The 17,986-nt window shown below is 40.7% G+C and overlaps 1 protein-coding gene across 8 annotated transcripts in view; it reads right to left on the reverse strand.

Annotated features, from left to right (window-relative positions):
* The window catches only part of TFG (trafficking from ER to golgi regulator), a 30,853-nt gene extending 19,742 nt beyond the window's left edge, over positions 1-11,111 (reverse strand). For 4 of the 8 annotated variants that reach the window (XM_070243906.1, XM_023623904.2, XM_005602045.4 and 1 more), the window contains exons 1-3: positions 10,775-11,032; positions 6,376-6,602; positions 2,868-2,951 (exon numbers count right to left, since the gene is read on the reverse strand). In XM_070243906.1, coding sequence (XP_070100007.1) covers positions 2,868-2,951; positions 6,376-6,559 — 268 coding nt within the window. In that variant the 5' untranslated portion in view covers positions 6,560-6,602; positions 10,775-11,032. Of the gene's footprint in view, positions 1-2,867; positions 2,952-6,375; positions 6,603-9,673; positions 9,859-10,774 lie in introns of all 8 variants that reach the window. The other 4 variants (XM_070243905.1, XM_070243904.1, XM_001503496.5 and 1 more) reach the window with 4 other exon arrangements.
* Positions 11,112-17,986: the final 6,875 nt, after the last annotated feature.

A 17,986-nucleotide genomic window follows, 5' to 3' on the forward strand; every position in this document is an offset into this window, starting at 1 on the left:
ATATCAACAGAATAACATGCTATAAGGAAAAATAAAAACAATTTCTTAAAAAAGTGAAACAAAATCAAACAAGACACCTATTGATGTCATTTGAATAACTCTCTTTAAGGAAAGGATTCTTTACTGCTAATAATTTACCTTTTGGAAAAAATAAATATTCATCAGTCTTTGTTGATGCCAGATCTATGGCCTATGACCAAAAAAAGGATTATTAGAAGAATTCAACTATAGAAAAATAAATTAAAACCTACAGAAGGCTTTAAATATATGTAATAGAAATTATATACCTTCAAAGGCTCATTCTATTTCACATTATTCTTTTATAGTCTTGAAATAATATAATAAACACCTTATTCTATACAAAAGTGTTAAAAAGTGCAATATGACTGATAGGTCTGTTAACCCTCCCGCCTACTTTTGACCTAAAAGAAGAAAACGTAGCTACCTAAAATAACTGACCTAAAAAATACCCTACTAAAAGAATATGCAGAACTCATGAATCCACACCACCACTGTCCTTCAAAGCCGTTACTTCCAAAAGCAGTATACAAGCTAAAGAGAGTATTCAGTAATCGTTGGGTTTTTTTATTAATGAGGGCAACATTACCTCATTTAATTACTCATTTTGTCCAACTAACTTTCAGCTAACTAGAAAAAAAAACGCAATCCTTCATCCAGCAAAGACTGTCACCACTGACATTATTTTAAAAAAAGTGACAAAAGGCTCTGAATGCAAACCTCAAGATAGGAGTTCAAAAATTAACCTAAAATGCTTCACGTATTACCAGTACACATACGTACAAACTCCTGAAGCACCAAATTAAAAAAGGAAATCAACTTGAAAATAAAGGTTCAGAGAGATTCTTTGTTAAATACGTTTCAAAGATCAAAAAACCTATGCAAGCTTTTAGAAGACAATTCACCAGTATTTTACATACTCCCCACATACTTAAGAGGAAGCTCAATGTGCTCTCCTACCTACATCACTTAATTATTGGCTTTTACTGAGTATTACTGGTTTTTCTCTAATATGTGGGAGAAAAGCAGCTCCTGACAGCCAGGACCGGACCTGGCCTTGCAAGGGCTGCCAGAAGCTGGCCTGGCGCTCACAGGCAGGCTGCAGCGTCCTCTTGTTGAACAGGCACAATTTCAAAGAACACCAACAATCAGAAAAGATCATTCTGTGACCGTGATAGATCAACACAAAAACAAAGCCACTCCAAAATCATGCGAGAATTCAGACAAAAACAGGAACACTCACCAAACCACAAAAATGCAGTCTTAGAGTTCTGAACTCTAAGTTCACCAACAGGATTTTTTCTGTGAGAAGCCTATGTGACCTGGATTGAGAACACAGCCCCCAGGGAGATTTTTGCCTTTGCTTCTTGCTATTTTTATAGTAGTATCTGGGCTTGGGAGTTCCCAAACTGTGCAGATAGTTTAAATTTAAACCTAACCCACCTAAAGACCATGGTCATGAACCCTCTAGGAAGCCTCCACAAACTCTGACAACCCAGGGTCTAAGAGTTTCCTATATCAATTCCTTGACTTTTCTTGCATCAATGGAGAGATGTTTTTCTTCTACAATATTCTTTTTGAGCAATAGCCCATTGAGTGTCTAGGACCTAAGGCCTATAGCATATAGACACCAAATGACAAGTCCTTAGATTATGTAGACTGAAACCTTCACCATCGCCACCAAAACCATCCCAGGTCTCAGCTTTTGGTACTTTTGGCCCTGATTTTTAATTCCATCTATTTTTTTGGTCCCTGGACATCTCCCTCACTCTCCTCAGCAAGCTCTGGTACAGGATTATTTAGCATGTCCTTTGTGTTTCTGAAAGGAGAGTTTTCGGTTTATCTAATCTGCCTGACAGGTGGCCAAGAGTGGTAAGTATTAATTCTATTAAAAAATACCTTTTATTTAAAAAATTTTAAACAGGTTTTTATTTGTTATTAGCACTTCAAAATCTGATTCATATTCACCCTTCCTAGACAGAGATGAAATGGATACAAATTAAATCAATTGGCCATGATCATATATCATGGAACTACAAGGTTCAGTGCCATATAACTTTTTCGAAATGCTGAACAAAACAAAATATCCAGAAAAAATGTCCATATTTTATTTTTCACATAATCATGCTTCCACTTTAACTCTGTCATCATTTCTATCTTGTTTCTTAATAGTTCTGCCTTGCAAATCTGTCACAATTTATAGGAAAATTAAAATCTAAAAAATTAAAATTAGTCTTATATTTGTCTTTTTATCAGAACTATCTCTAATCCTTAAGTACTCCTTGAAAAATAATGTCTAAAGTATCAGGCCTATATGGTAAGCCCTGAAAATAAGTAAAAACCTACTATACTATAGAAGATAATCATATTCTTAGAGAACTAAACTTAATAAAAGTAGTTTTAACCCTGCAATTATTTCCAATCCTGGAAACACTTATCCAAGGGGTACACATCACTATTTAGGGTAACTGAGCAGATGGCGAATTTAAAACATGCCTAATTTCTGTTAATCTTCAACAAAATATAATTAAGCCTTAATATTTCAAAAAAGTCTGATACAGCTAAATTAAAGCAATAATACTCTACTAGGGATATTTAAGTTATCTCTGAGTTCAAAAACAATAATCTTAATACACCCAGTTCTTAGTGAATCAAACTTTCATCATTTTCTTAAAACATACATAGTCAGAAGCTTCAAGTAATTTAAGACCACTCCTGGAACACCAATTAATGTAAGCACCTTTTGAAAAAGTTATTCCTTAATTCTGAGTCTTTAAAAAAAAAAAAGGCTAAAAAGTCTTTAATAAAAATGAAAAAATAGTAAATTTATTAGAAAGTTTACCACTTACCAAATAATGTCAGTTTCAGTATCCTACTACACTGAATTGCAAAGGAAAGGTCAGAACTATCAAAAATTGTTATAAGATCTCCATCTGCAATATTAAAAAAAAAGAAATGAGATTCAGATTGGCATCAGTAGTAAACTAGGATATACATTAAATTAAAATCCAAAAAACTGTAGAGTGCAGAGTATAATTAGAATCTCCCAAAAAAGTCTTAAACATTAAAGAATCTAAGAAAAACATATTTATTCAAAAGAATACTACATCGACTTTGCTACTTGTTTTTACAGCAGGGTATTTATCACACCCACATTAGAAAAGCCAAAACACAGCTAAAATTAAGGCACCAGTGATCTTTCACTAGCCAACAGGAGGAGGTTCATGGTACCAATATCATAAATTATTGGTTTAGACTGAAACTTTTTCATTCCAAAAAATTTAAATGTATTTATCAAAAGTTGAATAAAGACTCTCAAGGTTGAAATCTGAATTCTACGTGCAGTAAAACACCATTGACACAAACAGAGGGGGAGCCATACAGAATAGTAACTAAAAGGGCTGCAAAAAAGATTTTCACAGAACAGCTCTAATAAAAGGGGAGGCAGGGGATGCTTTCAGGTCATCAAACTATCAACTCTCCCCAGAAAAATATCCATACACATGAGACTCTGCAATCCCCTAGATCCCGAGGATAAAGAACACTATAATTAGCATATCAATTGCCTGTTTCAAAAGCTTTCAAAGAGCTAGGGGGAAAAATGTTCTCTGGAGAGAGTAAGAACAGAAAGGCAGCCACAGGCAAGACGCGCTGGTCAGGGGCCTCTGAAGGGTATCTTCACAGACGCTGTGGGGCTGGAGGGGCGGCTTTATCCGGGGAGGCTGGGAGGCTGCTCCAGGGACGCCCTGCTACACCAATTTTAACACTGATTACATAGGTTCATTCTGGACAAAGATGGCAATAAAAGCCATAACTGAGGATTTTATCATTCTTTTCAGCTCTTTAAAACCAGACCCACTTCTTGTAACAAACATATCTAATGTTCAACTTCAGAGATTCTACTCATAAGCACATTTTTAAGAAAACAATGCAAAAGAAGGAAACTTTCTATAACTGTCTTTTTTTCTTTTCTGAATTCTCAACAGAAGCAGAATATCCTGACGGCACAAACCTGACCTAGGCCAGCACTCAGCCCTAGTACCCAGCACAGTCTAAGGAACACAAATCTGTACAATTCAAAACACTCAAAAACACCAGGAAAAATAAATTCACTGGGGAAACTACAAGGGGGGACAAAGTTTCAACAACGAGGATCCTCTAAGCTAGGTGTCCATGAACTGTGACCAATGGTCCAAGCTGTGCGTTTACAGGACTGTAAACTAAGAGTGGTTTTTATATTTTTAAACGGTTTTAAAGCAAAGAAGATGAGCTAGAGGCCTTATGTGACCCACAAGGCTAAAACTACTTATCAGCTGATGTTTTAAAGAGAAAGTTCGCTGACCTTTCAAAAATAAGGGAGTTAAGAGAACGCCAGTTAAACAGCGAGGTCAACGTAAGATATGCCAAGTTTGAGGCGAGACAAAGTATCTCAGGTAAAACGAAGACCATTAAAAATTTGAGTTGTCAAGTCAAGAAAAAGAACAAATTGATCAAATTAAGGCACACGTAGAAATCAAAGAGTTTCATGGAAGTCAATGTATTCTAAGTAGATGAGATTACTAGGGAAGAGAACAGGAAGAAAATTGCTCTCCTTGATTGTTCCTTAATATGGGTGACCCTCAAAAATTAGTTCTAGGAACTTTTAGATCACACATTACAAAAAAGAAAGGAGAATTACACCTGTGGCTAATGGCCAGTTCAGCTGATCATCAGTGATTTATACCCCTCTTCCACAGTATAAGTTGTTGGAAAGTGGCTGTCCAACCAGGGACATTTCTCAACCCACTGACATCTCAGCAGAGCCACGTGACTGGGGTCTGGCCAATGTGACGTGAGCAGAAATGCCATCCAGCACCTCAAGGCCTAGAGAGGGCAACAGCCCACGTGACCCTCTACACGTGGTCTTCTTGCCTGCCGGATGCCAATACTCAAGGTGAGCCCGTAAGCCATGCTGAAGACATCAGAGCTTCTGTCAACCTGGGTCCCTGAATGATTTCTTGAGTTAAACCACTAAGATCTTAAGATTTCTATTATAACAGGTGGCATTACTTTAAGCTAAGACTCAGAAAGACAGAGAAGCTATTAGTGATAAGAAGAAAACTGGGATAGCAGTGTCATAGATGTTAAGGGATAAAGAGTATTTAAAAAAGGATGACAGGGATAGCAGTGCCAAGTATGGAGATCAAGGTGAAACAGACTGGAAATAGATTCAGCAGCAGTAGAGAGCAGTAACCACCGACAGCACAATCTCCAAAGAGATGTTAACAAAGGAGACTAGTTTAAAGAAAAGGAAACAAAGATACTACTATACTACTATTATAATTCCACAGTGTCTGATGAAACAGTTGTCATTTAAAAACCCATCCCCATAAAAACAGTTTTCTGGAGGCCAGCCCAGTGTCATAATGTGTTCGCCTGCTCTGCTTCAGTGGCCCAGGGTCTGCTGGTTCGCATCCTGGGTGCAGGCCTATACACTGCTTATCAAGCCATGGCATGTCACACAGAAGAACTAGAAGGACTTACAACTGGGATATACAACTATGTACTGGGGCTTTGGGAAGAAAAAAAAAAGAGGAAGACTGGCAACAGATATTAGCTCAGGGCCAATCTTCCTCACCAAAAAAACAACAAAAAAAAATAGTTTTGTGGTCAAATGAGCCTGGGAACACTGCACACTATAAACTAACAATGTACATCAGCATATCATATGCTCTGAAAATTCCTGCAATAAAGAAATACTTTTGTCTTCATTTAAACCGGCTTTCCCATACTTAGTTGACTATGAAATCCTTTCTCATTCAATATCTACGGATATCCCTTTCACTTTGGGAAATACAAGTGAAAGTTTGGTTTTAAAAGCAAAGAGGAAGCCAAACTTGCACAGGCAAAAGAGAAAAAAAAATGCTTGTAAAAATGTATGTGAAAGCATTCTATCACTTAAAATCCCCTTCTAATAAGAAACCACTTAGCTCTTTTTTTTTTTTTTCGTGAGGAAGATTAGCCCTGAGCTAACATCTGTGTCCATCTTCCTCTATTCTGTATGTGGGACCTTGCCCCAGCATGGCTTGATGAGCAGTGTGCAGGTCTGCACCCAGGATCCGAACCCACCTACCCCAGGCCACTGAAGCAGAACGCATGAACTTAACCACTACACCAGTGGCCAGCCCTTTAGCTATTTTTAACTTATAAAACAATTGTAACTAACTACATGAGCATCCCATTAAATTAAAGACAGTGGTCACTCAATTACCATGGAAGGGAATGGAATTTTTATTCTGAGATAGTTCAGTGAAAAATGGGCAAAAGAACATATATAATACTTAGACTTCTAAAAACTAACTTTAGAAACACTCTTACCTTCATCTTTATACTTTATTGTAACTTCATCATTACTCAGAAGTTTTCCTCTGAAAACTCGCTGCATCATTAACACTAACTCATCATAAGTAATATCTTCATTATGAATGGGAATTCGTCGAATATCCTCCCCAAGTTGAGCTTTGATGATTAGCTTCCCACTTAGGTCCAACTGTCCATTCATGGTGGACTCCAGGATGTTCTCTATACACAACTCTAGAGAAAGACTGATAAAATGGTTTTGACAATTAAACATCTATAAAACACATCTTGAAAGTTGAAAAGCAAATATACTATTAGAATCTAATGAAATTCTAGCCTTCAAAAGAGAGTCACTGTTCCAGTATTGCCATATTCATGTTAAAATGGCCTGGAGATAACGATTTTATTATATGCATTAGAAAATAAGATTATTTTTTTATGTTTATTATTATTTTACCCACATATTTAACTGCTTATCTGACTTCACCATTTAGATGTCTAACTTATTTCTAAAAACAAACTCCTGATCTTCCCCCCAAAATCTGTTTCTCCTGTACTCTCCTCCATCTCAGTGACAATTCCTTCCTTCTTTCTAGTTGATCAAGATAAAAAAAATCTTAGTTCCTTTTTTCCTCAAACCTTTTTCCTCACATCCACCAAACTGCCAGTAACTCCGGTTGCCACTCCCTTTAAACTATCTCTACAGTCCAATCACTTCAGCGGCTTCACCTCTGTCAACCTGATCCGAGCCACCATGACGTCCTGCCTGGATTACTGCAAAGACTCCTAACTGGTCTGCCCGCTTTCCATCCATTCTCAACACACAGAGTCCCCCTGGCCAATAAAATCTCACTCACTCTGCTCAAAAGCTTCTCAAGGAGTCCCATCCACTCTCAGTAAAAGCCAGAACTGCAAGGTCACGACCTGGGCCCTGGGCCTCCGGCCAACTACTTCACCTCCTCTCCCACCTCCCCAGGTGGCCCTGCTGCCCTGGCTTCCCCTTCTCCTCAGCTCAAGGCTCTGCACGCTGCTGCCTTGTCTCGAGCCCTCTTCACACTCCTCACATAATTCAGATCCCTGATTACATGTTAATTTCTCATAAGTTTTCCTTGGCCGTCTAACCTTATATATAGTTCCTTTGTCACTTTCTTACCCTGCTTCGTTATTCTCCAAAGCCCTTATCACTACCAGACATCGAAAGTTAATTTTTTATTGTCTTTTCCACTAGAGCGTAGGGAAGAAAATGGTTTCGTTCAGTGTATTCGCAGAGCCTAGAACAGTGCCTCGCACATGGCAGTCACTCAAAAGTTGGTAAACGAAGGGAGAATATTAGAATATAGAATATTAGAGTTATATAGAACATAGAATATAGAATAATAGAGTTGGCTTCCAAACTCTATTAGCCTATAGCTAAAGACTAACCCTGAAGAGAAAAGCATGTGTGAACACTAAAATAGTCTCAAATTTTTATTTCTAAAATAAGAAACACCTCATGAGTATTTTTGCTAATTTTCCTCTCTATTTTGGGAACTTGAGGGAAAAGGACTAATGAGTGATACCCTCCTGAGCTTTCTAACAAGACTGTCCACTACTGTTTCCACACATTCCATAACACACCCCTCCCCAGACCTAAGTGGGTGTGTAAGATCAGATTGCACACTGTAAAAAAGAAATAAGGCAGTGCAGAGAACTGACCACTAAATACTAATGTGCTACAGAACTTTTCCCTCTTGGGTTTTACTTTAACCTTATTTCAGATTATTCAGTGTTATTATCCTGTAATGACTTTGTAATCCTAAACTCAAAATAATGTCTGAAGTCTCTAGTTAGTTAATGGTTACTGTATAATAGAGAGAACACTTACGATTAAATAACGTGCGATTAAATAACGTGTTAATAGCTCTTCTTCTCAAAGCCTTTCTCTTGTTCTCAAGACCAAGATGTTCTTGAAGACATTATCTATGACTACTGCGCATTTCCCTAGCATCAGCTCCTACAGGCTGCATTCTGGTTTCGATCCCATGCTTTACTACTGGCAGCTTTCTGTTTTCTCCTCTTGAATTTGTTATTTCATTAACATCATATTTGGTTTTCATACTTCTCTACAACTATTCTCTTTATGTATGTATGAAAGCACCCCACCTGCCTAACACATCTACCCTTCAAATACTTGAAAGTTTTCATGAATCCTAATTCATTTCATGAATATTACATATAAATACCCTAAAGTTCTTCTCTAAATGCCCTATATCCTTCCAGGTAACTTTATTTTATTAATTATATTTTATTATTTTTTATTAATTATATTTTATTAAGAAATCTTTAATGCCCCATCTTAAAATGGGGCATTAAATACTGAATCTAACACTCTAAGGTCAGTTCAGAACAGGGTGGACTGTGTTCCACGATCTGGATGCTATGTTTGTCTTAATATACAATAAGAATAGTTAGTCTTTTATCTACCAATTCTCACAATGGACTTCTCATGAAGACTGTGATTAAGTGAAACCTCCTAAGACCTTTTCACCTGTTAGCCAAACCTGCTCTCTTCATTCAGGAAACAGTTACTGAATACCTGCGAGGTGCCAAGCTCTGAAGTATAATTACTTCAACAAGGTGGCAAAGATTCCACCTTGTTTGCCTTACAGCCTGAGAGTAATAAGGAACTTCAGGAAATCAACATATGTCACCTTCTCCTCCCACAGGATGTGTAACCCAGCAATAATGTCGTGAGGGACCAGGGCTTGGGTTCAGCAAGACGGTATTATCTATTCTCAGTAGCACCTAGAATAGTGCCTGGCAAATAGCAAGTATTTAAAGACTTGGTTTTGCTCCCTGAACAAAACATGAATGAGGAATAATAAAGTTCTAATAAAGGGACTAGAAGAAGCTGTACTCTCAGGTCAGTTCCCAAGCCAGCCCTTCACACTGTACCTTCTTTATGTAGCCAGACCTGACTGCCCACAACACACATACTCATAATTAAGAGAAATTTCTAACATCAAATACAACTGATAGCATGTCCTTTTGATTGTGGGGGGATTGTTGCTTGGTTCCAAGAGATCTGAGAACAGGAGTCTCTCTTACTCTGTATCTGCTATGTTTGCCTGCAAATTTACTTATTTCTTGGTGTTTTCCATAGACTGCAAACTCCTTGTGGCCAGAACCAGGGCTTCCTTCCTAAGGCTGTCCCCAGTCTGTGCAGTCACCTCCTCAAGGCATGCACGCAAGTATCCCAAAACTAAGGGTACCACAAAATTTTCCCTTCTGGGGGAAATCCCATTCCCATATTTTTTTATGTAATAGTAGAATTCACCTCCTCTTTTTCTCTAACTTCTGTCACAAGGTAGACTGGTATAAACCACTAGTTGCCAGGACTGCTGGTGAGATTCTTACAGCATTTTCTTCTGCCATCTTGTCCTTTCCCCACTCTCTCTGAAGTCCAGAAATGATACAGCCACTAACTTAGGAAACTTTCCAAGAGGAACGCTGTTCTCAGCGCTGGAGAATAAAGTGACATGCCCAAGGACACATAAAAAGCCTGCCTCTTGAACGACGATCTAAGTTCAGTGGCCAAACCTCCAGCTCCACTAACCCGTGGGTAGGGCCCTGCTCAAATTCAGACGGGCCTCCTTAGGCACCTGTAGAGGGTAGCAATTTCCTTTAAGAAACTCTAAGCCAATCAACCCTGGATTATTCCAAAGAACGCAAGGAGCCTCCAATCCTGCTTGACCAGAAGCAGTGTAGCAAGATGGTAAAGATTCCCACTAACTAGGCTTGGGATCTTACGCAAGTACTTCTGCAGGCCTCGCTTTCATCATATGCAAAATGGGAATAACATCTAAATCTAGAAGGATCCTTGTGACGACTGAAGGAGATCATGCATCCGAAATACTCAGTACAGTGTCTAGCAAAGTAAACTCTTAAAAGTTAGCTGTCATGATCAACGTCATCACTATACCACTGGGCTGGGCCTCCAGACGGCGCTTGATTCAGCAATGACAGCGAAGGAACGGGGTTCCACTCAAGTGACCCCAATCCACTTATTCCCAGAGCGCCATTCTCCGCCCTCCTCACCCTTCCCAGCCCTCTGAGGGGAGGCGCTCGCCGGCCCCGGCCTCCCAAAGCACCTCTCCTCCCCCTCGGCCACCGCGACCCCCGCAGCCGGCTAAGTCCGCGCGAGCTCACCTGCCGGCCCGGAGACCCCGAGGCCCACCTCCCTGTCCCCGGCCTGCGGGGTCCCTCCCCACCGCGCTCCGCTCCCCTCCCCCCGGGCCCCACCCGACCTCCCCCTCCCGTCCCGCGGCCTCTTCCACGGCCGCTCCGGCCCCGCCGCCCGCCAATTCAAGAAGGGCCCTCCCCGCGCTTCCCCGTCGTCCGGCCCGCCTGGTCCGAGCCTCCGTCTCAGCGGCCATACCGGCTTCCGAGGCCGCCAGCCGCCGCCCCACGGTCTCCGCTGGCCGGACACTGCGAGGCTACGCCAGGCTCTGGGGCGTCGGGAGGCTGAGCTCACGGCCACTCGGTCCCCTCGGCGGGCCGGGCCAATGGCGCGGACCCACCGAGCCCAGCGAGAGCTCGGCCCAGTACGTGGCAGGTGGGGAAGAAAGGGGCGGGAGCAAGAACAAAATCTGTCCCTTGGCCCCGCCTCCCGGCGACAGGCCACCCCAGGACGCATGCGCAGCGGCGCCGGCGCGGAGCTGGCGCGGCCCGGGGTGGGGCGTGAGCCGCAGTCTCCGCTTTCTCATTGGAGGATCGAACGCAGGAAGTGTGAGCGGGCTGGGAGCACGCATGCGCGGGGCGTGACCAGGCACTTCCGGTTTTCCTGAAAGCTTGCACTTCCCGTCTCGCGCTCGTGGGAGGGGCGTAGTTTGCTGTTCTGGCTTCTTTCTGAGAGCTGGTTGAAAGTGGGCGTTTGTCCAAGTTTGGGTGTTTTTTTGTGGCCACTGTAGTTGTCCTAGTCATATCTCGAGAAAAACGAACACTTTTCCCGCCTTCCTTTTGCAAATTCATTCATTCACTATTGAGCGCCTACGCCTTGTCAAACACGGTGCTGGGAATGGGGATGAATCAGTCTGTGAGCAAGGAGTTTCCAGTAGCGTTGACCAGACAGGACAAACTTATGAGTGTGTAAAGGATAAAGGCTAGGAAATTAAGGCGGATTAAGGATTTCAGAAGCCTTTTTGAAGGAAAAGGTATTTGAACGGGCCCTGTAATGCTCTTCCCTTATCTTCTTATCTAAAGCATTTGTTTTGAATACGTGTATTTATGTAAGAAGTGCCCTGGCACAGACTGAACCATACGTTTGCAGGGGAGGTGCTATTTTAAAAATTGCAGGCAACTTTTGCCTTCTAAAACGGAGACTAAGCAAAAAGTAATTCGAACTCACCTGGTCCCCAGTTCTTGACCAATACTCCTGAAGGACACGGGGTAAAGTGAATTCAGGGCGAGAAGTTATATTCTTTTAGTACTGTAAATAGTGTGGGGTTTTTTTGCAGTCATAGGTCTGAAAAATACTGTTTGAGAGTGAAATGTATGAGTTTAGAATGCGTTTTTGCCTCTGAATTGTATTTTCGAAAGCTGTGTATAGTGGTCTTTGAGCAAATGCTTGCAGAGATTGGGGGAGCGAGGACTATAGAAGGAATGAAAAAAGTTCCTGATCTCAGAATACTGTTCTTCATTGCTTGTTATTTAGAACTGAGTAATCCAGACTTGGGGAAAGAAGTGCTATCCAATAATAGAATTTGATGTCTTTGAGATGGTTTGCGATTGGATAAAACCACACAAATATGGGCAGAGGTGAAATACTCCCTGAAGGAAATGAATTATACCACTGTCAGTCTTCCTAAAAAGAGATCAGATCCTGGAGCCAGAGATAAGGTGAGGTACCTTAGCCTGGTATGAGGGGAAACAATTTCCTCTCTCTAGGCACCCAGCAAAGGGGCACTCATTCAAGAGTCCTGCCATTGAGGAGAAATAAACTGAGCCCTGTTACACGGGGGCCAGCTGGAAGCTAGGAAGAGAGGCACCCAAAAGGTGGTCTTGTAGAGGGGCGTGTGGAATCCAAAAGCAGCTTGAGGTTCTTTAAGTTATAATTCCCTCATGCTTCACCCCCAGGCAGTTGGTGTATTCCCACCTGTTCCCAGCTCCCACGTGGAAATAGAGAGATGAGGTAAGATGATACCTCAGGTCGAAGCAGAAGCAGGAGCTGCCTGAGGCAAGAAGTGAGAATGGAGAGAGTAAAGCATTATTTGGAAGCCAGATCAGAGGCTCAGGTGACAGGGGTCAAGAAGGACATCTAGGCAACATTAAGGCATTTCCTCAGGATTCTCCAGAAATATACATTTTTAAATTTTTAATAAGGAAGTTTATAAAAGAGTTTGCCTCCTGCTATCCAGCTGGATATAGGCTTACAATATTGTGATTGGTCGTGAAATCGACGACACTTGGGTTTATTTATATGTCATATGAGAGCATGTATAGAGAAGCACACGAAATGATCATCTGAGTCTGTCAAATTGACCCTTTAGATTATAAACACCTTAATAACAAAACCATATGCTATTTTCTTGTTTCAGCTTAATACTAACTTGTCCACAAAAACTTCAGTGACCTTTCCTGTTCCTGATCCTATATGACAACTACATTTTAAAAATTAACTTAAAAGCATATGAACAGCAGGAACTCCCCACCCAACCCAAGGATTAGAACATTATCAATAAATGAGGTTTCTCTATGAGCGCCCTCCCCCACGTAGTCCCCATGCCACTCTCCAGAATTTCGTGTTTAACAGTCCCTTGGGGTTTTTGTTGTTTTTTTCTTAATCTTCTATATAGTTTAGTCACATATATATGTATGCCTATGGAATATGTTGTTCAATTTTACTTGTTTATAGACATTATATAGAGTATCATCTCTATGTAGTTTTTGGGACATAATTTTTCCACTCAATATTATGTTACTAAGATATATCCATGTTGTTGCCTGTAGCTGGAGTTCATTTATTTTCATTGCTGAATAATATTCCCTTGGTAGAATTTACCACAAATTTTTTTTAATGTATTTTCCTATCAAAGTATATTTAGGTTGTTTCCAGTTTCTGCTGTGTGCCTCTATGAACATTCTTCTGTATGTCTCTTATACAAGAATATCTCTTGATTATATGCTAATGCATGGATTACCAAATGGTAGATTATGCAAATATTTAGCTGTATAAGATAATGCCAACTCTTGGGGCCATTAAGACTTTTTTATTTTGTGGGGGATTGTAAATGGTATCTTTTTGTGGTCTTACTGAAGACCATGAGGACTACATTAGAACCCTGATTTTGTATCAAACATTTGATAGTCAGACATTTAGTTCCTTATGAAATATCATGTGATTGTTCTTATCCTTACTTGTAATTCTGTCTTTGAGGAGCTTGTTCACCGGCCGCGTCCCCAGCCCCACCCAAGTTGAGAGCAGTGATTATATTCTCTCTATCCCTCCGAGCATCTGGCATTGATTGCCTTGTGTGAATAGCAGGCATTCAATGAATATCTGTTGAGTCAATGGGCTAGTTATTACTGTTTCTGTAATGTATCCAGAGTTGCTGATGATACAAGTCTCTGTACTTATGCTCCCAATAAATGCAGGTGATAACTGGTGACAGAGCCATAACCTGAATTGAACCAGTTACCATCCTTCCCAAGAACATGGTTTCCCCACTGTATGTGTCGACACTGATTTTAGTTACTGTTGCCTTTTGTTAGTGAAGCCAAAAAGGCTGTTATCAGACAATTATCAATTACTAAGCACTTATGGAAACATTTATTGGGATAAGCCTTAATCAAGCCATTAAGAAGATTGTTCTTAGGTAATCACAGCTTTAAAGTGCTCTTAGTCAGAAAACAGCTTGACCTCTTTTTTGTGTGACGCTTAGAAAGATACTGAACCAGAGAAAGTTGAACATGATGCTCACCTGGCCCTCTGTCCTACCTCCAGGTGAATTTGGTCTTAAATGAACACCAGCAATAGCCTTGAATCAGAAGTGTGAAAATTGGAAATATGTGAAGAAAGTAGGAGCAGTGTAAGGAAATACTTTGACCCTGCCTGTACCATGGGAGAAATGTGGCTGTACGTTCGAAGGTTACTTTCCGTGTTCCACGGACATCTGAAGAAGGGTGAGTATTGTCCTGTGGTTCTGAGGGAGGGAGTCAGCTCACCTACCTAGCATCTGCTCTTTCTCCATCAAAGTCTATGTGGCTAGAACTCTTCAAATAGAAGGAGAGAAATCGTAAGAATGAAAAAGGGAAGTTCTCAGACTGGACAGGAAATGGGCCAAAGACTATGAGCCTTGTAAGCAAGTTAGATAAACCCTGTGTTTCATCATGTTTTTCTTTAGTAGTTAGTATAAATCATTTTGAAAATTTCAGTCATCTCAGCTACCCTCAGGGGAACCAAAGAAAGGATGTAAGTTCCTCCTTGGGTGGGATTTTCAAAGGAGAAGTTATGTCTTTCCCTGAGAATCAGCTGTGTTGTGGAGGCAATCGGCTAACTAAGAGGAGGCCAGACAGAAAGGTGAACTCAGGAGGGCCAAATAGGGACCAGTTGGTCAGTCAGCCTCCCCTCCATTGGCCAAACATAACGATCTGTTTGTGTAAACAAAGGAAGCTGCCACCCCACGCAGAAAGAACAAAGGAGAAAAGAGTGATCTTCTTACTGTGTACCTGCGAGTCATTCTTAGCATCAGCTAAGCAAAACAGTTCAGTCTGTCCTGCCAGCTACACATCCACTGAGACCCTAAAATGTTTTTGCCTTGCCATGGGGCTCTATGTCCAACCGTTCTTTAGGGAAATTGCTCCTTGAAGGCAGTTCTTCCTAGATTTTGTATCTCTAGAGGCTGGCATCTCCTAAATAGTCAATACATATTTATCGAACGAAGGAATGAAAACTAATTTCCCCACCATTTTATAGGGCAAGCTTCCAGAAACAGGAAGCAGCCATCACTGGGGAGTTCCTAGCTCCCTAGCAGTATAGGATTTTATCTCTGAGTAATTTGAAATTGTTCTCTTTTCTTTCTTTACGTCTCCTGGAGACAGAGCTGAGTTACTGCTTTGCACTCTGTCAGAGTTTAGGTTGAAAGGCTAATGCCACAAGATGTACATGGAGATCTTACAACTTTTTGTTTGATTAACGGTAGATTTTTTCAGCTCTTTTAAGAAACCCAGATGTCAGACTCTAGAAACCAAGCATGTCAGATCAAACTCTGGGTACTTGGAGGCTCTCCATCTCTAATCTTTCTGCCAATGACCCTGCTTTCAGTCCCTCCATACAAATGCATAGTTAAACAGGCCATTCTCAAAAAGCCATTTCAATGAAGAAAAACTCACTGATAATAAAAGATGCAAAGTAAAACCACAATGAGATGCTATTTTTCACGTCTTAGTTTGATAAAAATCAAAGGTTCATAATACTTTATAGAAAAGGGTATGGCAAAGTAGACATTTATACTCTGTTGTGGGGGCATAAGTTGCTACAAACTATTTAAAGGGTGGTATGGGAATATTTATCAACATCTAAAGTACCCAACCCTATATGACCCAGCAGTTCTATTTCTGCGGTACCAGAGAAACCTTTGCACATGAGAAAACAGATACCCATTAATGTGTTATTTTCAAGTAAAAGACTATGGAGCAATTAAAAGAAACTTACACACATACAGTTAGACCTCAAAATCACCTTACTGAGTGAAGAAAGCAAGTTTCAGAAAGTTGTTACTGTGCAGAGAGAGTTAATCTGGCAGCCCGAGACCACAATCCTTACAAAGCCCTGCTTGCAGGGTTGGCCTGGGCCTGGTGTCTGGGAACCTGGATTTTGGGAGCATACCCACCATCCTTTAATAAGAATGGTGCACTGTGCCCAAACCGTCTGTACAAACAATGTGGTTTATGCTGAACAGTTGCTTGCTTCCTGGGACTCTGGAATTTTTGGTACATGCCAGGCAGAGGGTGCCTTTGTGACCAGCCCCAAATAGAAACACTGGGCACTGAGTCTCTGATGAGCTTCCCTGGTAGGCAACATTTCACATGTGTCGTCACAATTCATTGCTGGAGGAGTTAAGCACATCCTGTGTGCCTGGACTGGAAGAGAACTTTTGGAAGTGTGGGCCTCTTTTCCTCTGGACTTCGCCCCATGGGACTTTTTCCTTTGCTAATTTTGCTTTATATAGTTTTGCTGTAATAAATCAGAGCCATGAGTACAGCTTTATTCTGAATCCTATGAGAGCCCCTAGTGAATCATTGACCCTGGGGGTGGTCTTGGGGACCTCTGAATCAGTTCCCTATGCCATTTATGTAAAAGAAGGAATAAAAGCACACACACAAGACTATGAATTTCCACGTGTATATAATTTTGTTTGTATGTAGTTCTTAAAATCTGGAAAGATACACACCAAACTTACCACAATGGTTAACTGTGGGGAGAAGGGGAAGGAAGACGAGAGGTGGGGCCTGGGTTTGGTAGGAATTGGTCAAAGGGGAATTTGGCTGTATCTGGCATGCTCTAATTTACTTTCTCTTTTTAAGGATAATATACTCATGTGATACTTAGGTGGGAAAAATATCTTAAGTTAATTTAAAAATAATTTCAGCCTGCATTTCGAGTCACACAATTTTAGAGCTGGTCAGGAATCTAGACTTCACCTGGTGCTACCCATACCTTTACAGGGGTGGAGCCTCAAGCTTATGCCTCCAGAGGCCAATGTCTGCCTCACATCACAGAACTCCTAGTTCAGAATGCTTCCTTCATCTGCAGTTGCTTGGTAAGTACTGCAGCCGGAAAAAAATAGTCTTCTTTTCCTGTTATTGCAAAGGTCCAGAGGGCCTCAACTGTTACATTATGGTTTCACAGCAGCTTATATCAAAGTTCAGCAAATTATCAATGTCATACTTCCACGTGTAACAAAGCTCTCCTGGAAGAAGATAAGAAGCAGACCCTGGTTCCCTGGGAATTATAGTTGTAAGAGAAAACAGCATTAGATCACACCACTCTGCTTTGCTTTTATTTTTTTCTTCTTCTTTGTTAAAAAGTTAACATGTTAAGCAATGGGATTTTTCAGAAACATGATCAATAGCTCGCAAAACGGATTTGTAACCTATTTCTACTTTTTGAAATATTTCACAAATCAGGACTTGAAAAACTAACTCCAAAGTTCATAAATTGCTATTGGGAGTATAAAATGGTTCAACCACTTTGGAAAATGGTTTAGCAATTTCTTATAAAGTTAAATATACACTTACTCTATGACTCAGCAATTCTACTGCTAGAGAAAAGAAAACCACACAAAGGCTTGTATAAGAATGTTTATATCAGTTTTATTTATAGTTTCAAAACTTGGAAATGACCACATGCCCATCAACTGGTGAAAGCATAAACAAAATGTGGTCTACCCAAACAACTGAATTCTACTCAGCAATAAAAAGAAGCCAACCACTGATACAACAACATGGATAAATCCCAAAAACATTATGCTGAGTGAAAGAAGCCAGACTCGAAAGAGGACACGATTCCATTTATATGGCATTCTAGAATAGGCAAAACTAGTACATGATAACAGAAAGCAGATCAGTGGTTGCCTGGGGCTGGGCATGG

The sequence above is a fragment of the Equus caballus genome, chromosome 19 (genome assembly GCF_041296265.1).
Source record: "Equus caballus isolate H_3958 breed thoroughbred chromosome 19, TB-T2T, whole genome shotgun sequence".
Lineage (NCBI taxonomy): Eukaryota > Metazoa > Chordata > Mammalia > Perissodactyla > Equidae > Equus > Equus caballus.